Source organism: Haplochromis burtoni, unplaced genomic scaffold (assembly GCF_018398535.1).
Source record: "Haplochromis burtoni strain Fernald_Lab_line unplaced genomic scaffold, NCSU_Asbu1 Contig_15, whole genome shotgun sequence".
Taxonomy (NCBI): domain Eukaryota; kingdom Metazoa; phylum Chordata; class Actinopteri; order Cichliformes; family Cichlidae; genus Haplochromis; species Haplochromis burtoni.
Window position 1 is genome coordinate 4,152,463 of NW_024582376.1, and position 10,736 is coordinate 4,163,198.

Below are 10,736 nucleotides of genomic sequence, written 5' to 3' on the forward strand. Positions count from 1 at the left end.
TTATAAACACTGTGCTTTTAGACCTAATCCATGGAGAGCGGAGCACAAACCAATCTCTATGCCTCTTTCCTTCTCTCTTACTATATATCCTCGCTCGCTTCTCCCATTACCTCAAAAACCCACTTCCTCTATAAACTTGGCTGGCCTCATCAATAGGAGAAGAATGAACATCAGAGTTAAGAAATATATTTCACGCCACAGTGAATCGCGGAACAAGGTCTGTCCACAGTGTGCAAGAAGTACACAGAAGCATGAACGATTTGGAGTTGGCATCCTTTTGAGTCCAGACTGTAATTTGTCTGATTACACGCACCAAACAGCATTTAATTACTGGCCAAAACTGACTTTGGGGCTTTAAATTGCTTAACGCATAATGACGAGTACCTACAACCCAAATGATACTGCAGAAGCCTTCTAATAGCCGGCACACATGACCAGTGTGCAGCTCTTTTGGGAAAGTTAAAGATGGTTACGTAACATGAAGCAAAGGGAAGATGGGCCACATTCCTGCTGCCTGTTAAAGTGAAAACTACTGCAGCTGTAGGAGAAACACACACACAGACACACACACATCCAGGAGAACTTACAACGCATCTCTTGGAGGCAAAGACAATATTTATGCCTCATCTGACCTATAAAGTGCTACTCTATACCAGAGAAATATGAATTTTACCCACACTGGGTAAGCTGTGGTTACTTTTTCCAAACATTTAATGAAGGACTTTACCAATGCATGATCAAACATGTTCAGTTTCAGCCATAAAATTAATATCTGTCAACATAATATTAAACATGTTGGTCAAGATTCTCTCATAGCACTGCCTTACATGAAAATCTGGACATCTGCATAAATATTAATAAGATTTGTCCCCAGGCAGTTTCAGTGTAAGGATCCAAACGTTTGTCAAACATGCAAATTTTAGAGTTTAAAGGTTTCCGCTTTAGTGAAGAAAAAAAAAAAGCTAATGGTTAGATTAAGATTTTACATTTTACTCACCTCTGGTTCAACAATAAACCAGCCTTTTCCTACCATCTGCTCCCATTACCTCTCATTCCTTCACTCCCCCCGCCTCCCTTCCTTCCCTCCATTTCCCTCCTCTCCCTGTTCTATTTTGATCCTGTAACTTTTTTTAAAACCAGAAAGTTTCCTTCCAACTCTCTCCTTTTTTTGCTCCCTGCCTTCCTCTCTCCGTCTCTCTCTACCTGACACTTGGCTCGCCTGCCTGCCGTGCACCAAGACAAAACGTTATGACCTCACTTCGGTGCAATGTTCCAGAGAGACACGGAGAGACAGAGCAGCGAAGGATGAAATAACAGGAGGTAGAAATATAGAAGAATTGGCATTAAAAAAAGATAAGTGGAGATGGGATGAGGGTATAAAGTAGAAATGCAGCCTGGAGAAAAGAAAACAGCTATGATTGGCAACATCTGGATGAGGACGGGAGAAGAAATGGGGACTGGAATGATGCAAAGGGGCACGGGAGGAGGAGGAGAGGAAAAACAACAGAAATTAATGGGAGATTTTGATGTCAGGAAACTGCACCATGGCTGAAATAAGCCATGTCTCCAGAAAAGGAAAGAAAAACGCTCCTTCTTCCTCCCGTTCTTCATCCCTCCCTCGCTTTAGGAACTTGCCTGCGATCCATTTTAGCTTGGCACTGTTGTTATTACATTCAGTCCAAATCTCTCTCACACACAGAGCACCAGTGCTGCAGGACCCTAAACACAGTCACCTGGCAAAAGTCTATGCTCTGAAGATTTGGAGCAAAAAAGAGGCACTGACATAGTCCAGACGAACAACATGCATGGGCTCACACATACACAGGAGTATGACTAAAGAGGATAAAGAGAAAAACAGTTTTATACGCATGCGGGCGACACACAAATAAGAGTGCACCGGACACAATAACATGCACATAGCCAGTACTACTGGAAGTCATCAAACCCTTCAGTTACTGCAACAACTTCCCTTTTCCCTAAACCCATTTCCTGCCCGATGAGGGTCACTCGCCAGCCACTGCTGCTGTCGCTAAGGACAATCAATTGCAAACAAATGAAGAGCAAACGTAACTGATGCAAATATTATTATCAGTGAAACCAAAAACAGCCCTGTGGACTGGATGCTGAAGCCGTGGAGCCGCACGCAAAGCTACATAATTGTTTGTTTTGAGCAAATAAAAACAACAAGGCTCAGATTCCTGAAACACAGACACAGCGACAAATCTCAAGTAACCACAACAGTCGCTATGATAAGCAGCTGATGATGTAAGAAAACTGAAGTCTCGGACGTTAGGTCTGCACCTTCCTGTCCTTCCAGGCCTCAGACTCCATGAGGTGTGCTCTAAGCAAGAACAGCCATGCATGGCAATCAGTGACACACACACACACACACACACACACACACACAGAGCTACCTTTAAGTTGTCTACTCAAATTGAGTAGAAAAGCTCCATATAAGTACCATTTTTCTTTAAAGCTTTCCCATGTTCCCTTCAGTTTCTCTTGACAGTTAATAACCTTTATATTCCAATGATACAACAAGACAGACGGTCTCTCCCGGTGTTTAGACAGCAATAAGCAAATGTAACATTACATCAAACATCCACACGCATAAACCCAGTCTGTGTTTGGGAGAACTGTTTATTACATCCCCCCTCTAGGATTCTGGCACGGAGACAATCGAAACTGGATGAAACAAATAAACGAAAACAGACTCGGCGGGCTTCAGTCCATTCCTTAATGCCCTTTGTCTGCAATCCGTTTAATCAAACTAATAACATCCTCTGATGTTTGTTTAAACACAGCTCAGCCTATAATGGCTTCTGTATTGTAAGGTCTGCGTCCAAACATGCTCCGAAACTAGCTGTACGGGTCCCGAATGAAAGCGCTTCATAAAAGCAGAGATACACACAGGCACTGGGTGCAGCTGCACAACTGTGAGAGCAATCCAGCAGTGCGATGCTAACAAAAACAACAAGAGCTCTTACAAGACTGGTGGAAGTAGAAAATAAATGTTCAATATTCTACCAAACGTTTCTCACGCTACATCTGTGCTACCTCGAGTAACAGGGAAACAGTGAACCTCCAATTTTGAAACATAAAAACTGAAAGTGTGTGTCTGTGTGTAATACTGTGTGGTGTTCATGGCTTCTATTTTGCAGCTAACAATGGCACATTTATATAATTGTTCAGGGAAGTAGGTGAGCATTTGAGGTTAGATTATCCAAACTCAAAGATGTGAGGTAAAAAAATCCATGAATGAAAGGTAACTCACCACTTTAGGCTTGGCTCTCTGTGGCGTGGGCGCAGATGGAGCGTCCTCCTTCTTCTGTGGTCCGGCTTCTGCAACTCCAGTGGGGCTGGTCTCGCTGGGTCCCTCTGAAGCTGACACTGCGCAGTGTGCTGAAAGCCCTCCTGGGCCCTCAGGGTCCCTTTCAGAAGTGCTCAGATCAAGGATGTATTTCTGCGTCACATCCTCCAGCGAAGGGGCCTCATCTCCTGAAGGCCTGCTTCCAGGCGGGGGTTCTGTAGCGGATCGGACGGCAAAGTCTACCTCCTTGAGGGGCTGGAGTTGTGGAGGTGGGGAGATGGGGATGAAGGTGGTGGGCTCGCTGGTGTGGCGGGCATGCTTGGGTATGGTTTTGGGTTTGGACTGCAGTGGCAGTGGGGAAAGAGGAGATGCGAGCTTGGTTTGGTCGCTGCGGTCCTCGTGCACCTCTGAGCCCAGCTCCGCCGGCTCAAATGGATCCTCAGGAGGGGAGAACGTCAACCTGTTTGGACGTTTTCTGGTGGGCCGACGATTCATTCTGGGAGACAGAGCTCCGGCTAGTTTAAGGTCAAAGTTAAACTTCTGGACCTCGTCCTCTTCACCTTGGTCTATGACATCACCATCTTCATCATCGTGGTATTCGGAGGGAGAGGTGCTTTCCGACAGGGAGCGAGCCTTTGTGACTTTATTACTGCCATTCGGCTGCTGATGCAGATGCGCATGTTTAGGTTTAACTTCGGGTTTCCACAGTTCCTCTCTCTGCTCGCTCAGGATTGGCTCGCTGCTGGAAGGTGGAATCTGGCCCAGGTGCTCCAGCTCACTGATTGGCTGAGTGCTGCCAGTCTGACCTCTGCACTGAGGGTCATTTTGAGAAATAAAAGGGGTATCACTACGGCGACTGGGGTCACTGAATGACTTCTTCTTGGGGGCTTTGCCATTGCTGTGCTCATCTGCCATCAGTCTGTCCATCGCACCTGGCTCAGCCACAATGTTCCTGATCACCCCACTGTAATCCCGAATGGCGTCATCACGGAGCCCGCCATCACTGCAAACTGACAGGTCACTGGCCACGCTGCCTTTATATTCTGACAGCGTGCCCACAGAAGAAGCTTCTGGAGCACCTCCCCCTCCACCTTTGACAGACAAGGATCCTAACAGGTTGCTGTCCACAGAAGAAAAGTTGTTGTTCCCCTCTTCTGCCACAGAGCAGCGCCGCTGAGGCATGGGGTCACTGAGAGAGCGGTAGACTGTAGACTCGCCATTTCCCACAGCTGATCCTGTTGTTGACTCTGCATTGCTGCTATTACTGGAATCAGAGCCCGCGTTACCAGAGGGGGAGAATTTGCGCCTTCGACGGACAGCGTTCGGGGTTGCGGGGGTTTCAGATCCTCCCCCTCCTCCCGCAGTGGCTGCTGACCCCCCGGCACTGTTACTGTGGATCCCCTCACTGACGTTGGCAATACCAACAGCAGTGTTCTGCTCTGTGACAAGGCTGTCGTTCTCAGCCACACGGGCAGGAAGAGCCACAGTGCGAGGCGCGCTCACCTCATTCAGACGATTTGCACAGCTCAAGCTGTTCTCTGTGATCTTTTCTCCCTCCTGCTTAAACCCGTCCCCCTCATGGAGAGCAGACTGCTTCCATACAGTGACCGGCTGCTCTAGCACATCCCATGCTATTCTTGACCCCAAATCGACCCCTTCTGAGCCCAAGTATGACCTATCCGAGGGGTCGCCGGGTCCCGTCTCAGGCTCCGTCACAATCCCTTCATCTGTTAAACTCGACTCAGGGCCCGAAAGTTCATCCACAGAGCGGTCGTAGAACACGCTTTCATCCGAATCACCCTTCAGCGTGACTCTCTCCAGCTCTCCACTCTTTGACTTCTCCCAGTACTCTGTGCCCCTGCTGTTTAGCTTCTCCATCTGCATACTTTGTTTATCTCTCTCACCCCTCTCCCTCACCTTGTTCTCACTCTCCCTCTTATGTTTATCCTTGTCTTTTGTGTTCTCAAACCTAGCCCCTTGATCTCTCCTCGCCTCATCCTTTATGCCCTCCCCAGCCTTCTCCATCTCCTCGATTGTTTTCTTAAACTTCAAACATTCAGCCCTAGAAATGCTGTCACTTCCTCTGACAGCGACACAATCCTCGTCATCATCTTCCCTCGTGCTCATCTGGCAGATATCTCTAATGACCTGTCTGGCTTCCTGCACATACATGTCCTGCACTGGCATCGCTTCATCATCATCAAAATCACCATCAAATCCATAATCCCTCATTCTGCGCCCTCTCCCAACCCTAAAATCTCCACCATCACTTTCTACTTCCCTGTCTGACACCACCACCCTCCCTCCACTGCTCTCTCCATCCGAATCAAGCCGCTGCTCAGAGGAGCTCCTCTTTGTTGGGCCGCTTGTCAAGTAACACCTGGTGGCAGGAGCAGGTTTGTCTGAATAAGTAAAGGATTTCGCACGCCGCAAAGTGGCTGTCAGGTCTTTGAGAGACGGGCGACGCCCTGAAGATAGCAGGGTCCCGCCGTGAGCCCCTGAACCAATCCTATACACTGATGATGACCCCTCCCCAACCCCTGATCTATCCCCTCCACTTGATTTATGCACCCTCAGGCCCGGCAGGTCAGATTTGAGAAAGCTTAAGAGCGTCATAGTTTCTGAGGTGATATCAGGGTTGGATGTGGATATCTGGTGTTTCTCATTATCACTGACCCTACCCCCTGCTGTGACTTTCCTTAATCCCACGTTCTCACCACCTCTCTTCCCTGAAGATAACCCACTTTCTCTGGCAAGTGCACTAGGCAACGGTGTTACAGCTGGCACAATCTTGGGGCGCACACGCACAGGGGCACGGGAGAAGTTGTCCCCATGGCCGAAGCTCGGGGAGCGGTACATGGTAAAATTCCCATGGTAAGTTTTACTCAACACGGAAGACGCCGCCGCTCTACTAGTGCTACCTTCTGCTCCCCTCGTATTAAACAACACATTAGCTGCACGGTTGGCACAGCCAGCCAAGTCCTCCTCTTTCAGTGTCTCGGTGCTTGAGTACCGGCTGCTGCAACGTGACTCGCCGGGGCTGGACAGAAATGGGGGTATGCTGACCTTTGACACTCGCGACACACCCGGGAGTGTCACTGAGGTCACAGGTGAGGTGATGCGCTCCCACTGCTGCACCCTGGCTCTGTGACTGCTGGGTTCTCGTGCCGAGTGGCTCCGGGTTACTGCCCCGCCAAATTCCCCTCCTGTGTTTTGCTGGTGCTGCCTCTCTAGGTGCTCCATCATCACGGCCGCATCACTGTCACTGTCTTCTGATTCGCCATCATGATCGTCATAGTCATCACGGCCTGTTATTAGAGCAGCCCCGCTGACTTTCTTCTTCTTCCTCAGCGAGCGCCGGCGGACTGCCTCTCGGCAGTGGGGGCCTAAGGAACCAGGACTGTCCTCCTCGCTGCCTGAAGACCTGCCAATGGCCTTTGTGCCCCACCAGCCATTTTTACTGTGGGATAAATAGCTGCCTGCTCGCTCTGTCTCACCCCTCTCTCCTGCCCGGTAGGAGACAGACAGAGAGGGCTTATAAGAAGCACTCCAACTGCCTCCTCTTTTTCTCCTGGTCTGCTCCTCCTCTTCGTCTCCAGAGCTAAACCTCCAGCGGGAGCTGAGGGGAGAAGCAACTTTCGCTGGGTGTGTTAACTCAGTGGAGGGAGCTACAGTGGAGGAGGAGGAGAAGGAGGAGGCGGTAATGGCTTTATCTGGAGCTGGAGCAGAGGAGAGAGAGGAGGCGGAGGGGGCTGGAGCTCTAGAGGAGCTATGTAAGGAATGTAAACTATCCCTGGGCAGCCCGACCCCCTGTCTATCCCTTCTCTCCCTCGCTGTCGGCTGGTGAAGAGAGGAGGAGCAGGAGGTGGTGTCCGAGCTCTCCGATCGACTCCGAGACGAAGCGGGACAGGGTTGAAGGTCAGGGTTAGGGTCAGATGTCAATCCTGTCGATCTGGGGGCCTGAGCCGCCGCCTCAGCGCTGGGACTATGAGACCTGTATGGAGATGATTTAACCCCGTGGTAGCGACCACAACTGCTACCAGAAGTGTTTCTGCCAGACACTCTGTTACTCTGACTGCGCGCCTCTACGTCTGCCTCCTCATCATTTGAGTGCCGAGAGTGGTCGGCTTTGGAGTAAAAGCACAAACCATACGTTAAAGTCTCTTTAGCAGCACCGCTCTCTCTGCTCTGTACTCCAGCTAGGCACTTGTCATGAAAGGGCAGGTCACAGCCTTCATTAGCTGAGCTGCAGGGACACAGTCTGTGTCTCTCAGAGCTGCAGGTGAGCTCCTGCAGGTGGCCTCGGCCAGCTGCCTTTAAATCCTCACAAGCTTCAACAGTCTTGCCCTGCTGCAAAGGCTTGCTTTGCCTCTCATCAAACAGCTGCCTAATTTTAGTAACACTGGGCCACTTGTCAGAGTGCAGGGGGTGAAAGTCAGTGTAGTGTGTGGCGTGATAACTTCTGTGGGCTTTGCAGGGTGGAGGAACCCCTCTACTGCTAACATCCTCCTCTTCATCTGGAGTCAAAGTCTTTGTGAGCTCAGAAGGAGGTGCATTAATCTGGGAATAGTCTCTCTTACCCGACTTGCCGCCGCTGTCGCTTGATAAACTTCTAAAAATCCGCTTGTCGCTTTTCCTGTCCGAGTCTGAGCCTGACACAGAGTCGGTGCCCGAGTGAAACTTAAGCGCCTCTGCTGTTGCGCTGTCACTATCCTGGAAATATCCACCACCGACACCGCCGCTGTCCTCGTGAAAAGTTTTCCCAGGTGGAACCCCGTCAGTCCTGGAGCCTCGGGCCCGGGGTAAAGTGCTGCTCCCCCGCGTGTCCGCTGCACAGTCTCCCGGCGAGGCTGTGTGCGTCCTGGCGGAGCCGCTGCTGTTACTCCTCCTGCTGTTGCTGAACTTCTCAGTCAGCTCGCGGATGGATGGAGAAATGAAGGAGAGAAGAGAGGGAGAGCCTCTCTTTGGCTCTGCGGTTAGGAGGCTGGCGGTGGTGGCAGAGATTTTGGAAACTTTTCTTGACACACTGACATTACGCGTCGTCGTCGTCAAGGGCTGCTCTGCTTTGCTGGGCTCCGGGGGAAGGGCGACGCCAACTGCCTCCAAATCCCCTGATTTGTGTGGCTGCTCTTCCCTCCTGTTGGCGACCCAGGGCCCCAGCTTTCTGAAAGAGACGCTGCGATACACAGCCGCATTCTTCTCCTCGCTTTCTGCCATTGTTCATGTCTTTTGTTACGGCTCTCACACACGCATTGGAAACTCCACGGGTAGCTGTTACACATCCAAGCACCTTTTCTTAGTTGTGGTCCATCTGCAGTTTAACCTAACAGCAAGAAAAAGGGGGGGAATGAGTGCTGGCAAAGCTTCATATTGCTCTGTAACGAGGTTAGTTAAGTGATAAATAAAGTGTTCAGTGAGTAAAGTAGCTGAGTGCTGCCCTCTTATCAAAAACTTACATGTTGTCGATTCCCGAAACCGTATCCGTGCCAAGTGGGAAAGCGATACAAGTCTTTTTTCTTCTTCTTCTTTGGCCCCAAATCTTCACAAACACAACTTCTCCATTGTTTTCCTCTCACTGTTTCTAAACGTGTGCCCATCGCCAGGCACGGGCCCTGCGCATCATTCCCTAATAATTCCCAAACTGTTTATGGACTCCCTGTTTTGGCATGATTTGCTTTTCCGTGACTTATGTTGTTTTTTGCATGTAAATGCCTGAGATAGAGGCAGAGAGGGGGGTGGCTGGGCGGGACCAGGGGTATAGGGGCAGTCATAGCCCCCCTCGGGGATTGAGAGGAAAAGCTTTTTTTTCCCCTTTTTGATAGGAGAGGGGATATACTGTGGACTAACAAGATGTAATTATAGCTTCTTTCCCTTGCAAAAAAATACGCACGCACGCAAACACACACACACACACACACACACACACCACACACACACACACACACACACACACACACACACACACACCACACACACACACACACACACACACTTCTAAAACATATTTTTTATTATTACCTACAATTTGGACTTGCAACATCTTTATGAAACCTAAAGGATGTCAATGAAAACATAGGTGCTGATTTCCGAGATGCATTCAAGGTGTTACGTTTAAAAATCAGCCTTCAGGGGTAAAAAAAAAATTCACAAAGGAAGCCAAAGAGTTTGAGTTACTGCACAGCTCCAGCAAACTTTGGTGTGATGGTGTTTGTGAATTACTGTGTCAGCATTCAGGGGGAGCTGGTGGTGGTGGCAGGGAGGATAAAAGTTTTCACTCGTGCACAATAACCCCTCTGTGGTGCTTCCCATGTGGCTGTCTGGTTAACAGGTCCTTTTGTTCCAACGGGGGAATTCTGTTTCACAGGCTGTGAGAAAAGTACACGCTGGCTGCAGCGCCCCCTAAAGGCTCACTCGTAACACGTCAGGTCAAAGGTGGAGGTTGATGGAAGAATCCAAACGAGCCCGGTGAGGTCAGCCCATCTATCTGTGATGGCATGATGCATTTAAATTGAGGTCATTTAAATTTAAATTTAAATGACCTCGCAGGGTCCGAATGTGATTTGGATTGAAAGGATTTTTGGAGTTTGTTTGATTGTTTTTGTGTTTGTTAATGTTTTTTTTTAAATTCCAGCAAGAAACATTTTCAGGAAATCACCATCTGCCTTAGTAATTCACTCCTAACCAACCAATTATTTTCTTTAAACACAAACAAATAGGAAGAAGCAGTACTGATACAGGAATTGAAACATTTCTTAATAATTCAGACTAATTCTCTATTAGCTCAAAATCTTTAAGAAAGTTTGTTTGCTTTTTGTTTTTGTTTTTTTAAAGGTTCTCCAAACTTTTGCAAACTTGTTAGTTTTTAAAAAAAAATTTAATTGTATGTCAAAATACACAATATTCTTTTCTGGTGGAGCACCAGTGTGTGTTGAGTTTTTGTTCTGTAAGTTTGTTTGTTTGTTTTTTCACCAAAACCACAGCATTTACATTTTTATTCTAGCTTGTAAAAGTATGAGGTTCACTAATATTTATTTTTATGTCCTTTTCGATACAAACAGCATTGATCTGGTTCAGATACTCTTCTCACATTTCTTCACACATTTTTCCATCTCTCTACACTGCTGAACACCGAATCAGAGTTCCTTTAACTTGGAAACTGAAGAGGAAACTGCAGCGGGTGGTGAGGGCAGCAGATCGGGCAATTGGCACTTCACTAACCCCCCCTCAGAGACATCTATACTGGCAGACTTCAGCAGAAAGCCAGCATCATCATCAAACACCCCTTGCACCCTGGACACTCACTCTAGGTGCAGTGACTCCCAAGCTAGGCGAGTGGCTCCAGCAGAGCCTGGGAACAACATCGGAGATCTCTGTCCAGAAGAGCGCAGTCCTGGGAACAGCTAAGATACTGCGCAGGACCCTCAAG

General features: G+C 48.7%; 1 protein-coding gene across 1 annotated transcript in view; it reads right to left on the reverse strand.

Annotated features, from left to right (window-relative positions):
- The window catches only part of LOC102313900 (rho guanine nucleotide exchange factor 17), a 75,219-nt gene extending 66,200 nt beyond the window's left edge, over positions 1–9,019 (reverse strand). The window contains exons 1-2 of the mRNA XM_005915955.3: positions 8,767–9,019; positions 3,275–8,633 (exon numbers count right to left, since the gene is read on the reverse strand). Coding sequence (XP_005916017.1) covers positions 3,275–8,527 — 5,253 coding nt within the window. The 5' untranslated portion in view covers positions 8,528–8,633; positions 8,767–9,019. The remainder of the gene's footprint in view (positions 1–3,274; positions 8,634–8,766) is intronic.
- Positions 9,020–10,736: the final 1,717 nt, after the last annotated feature.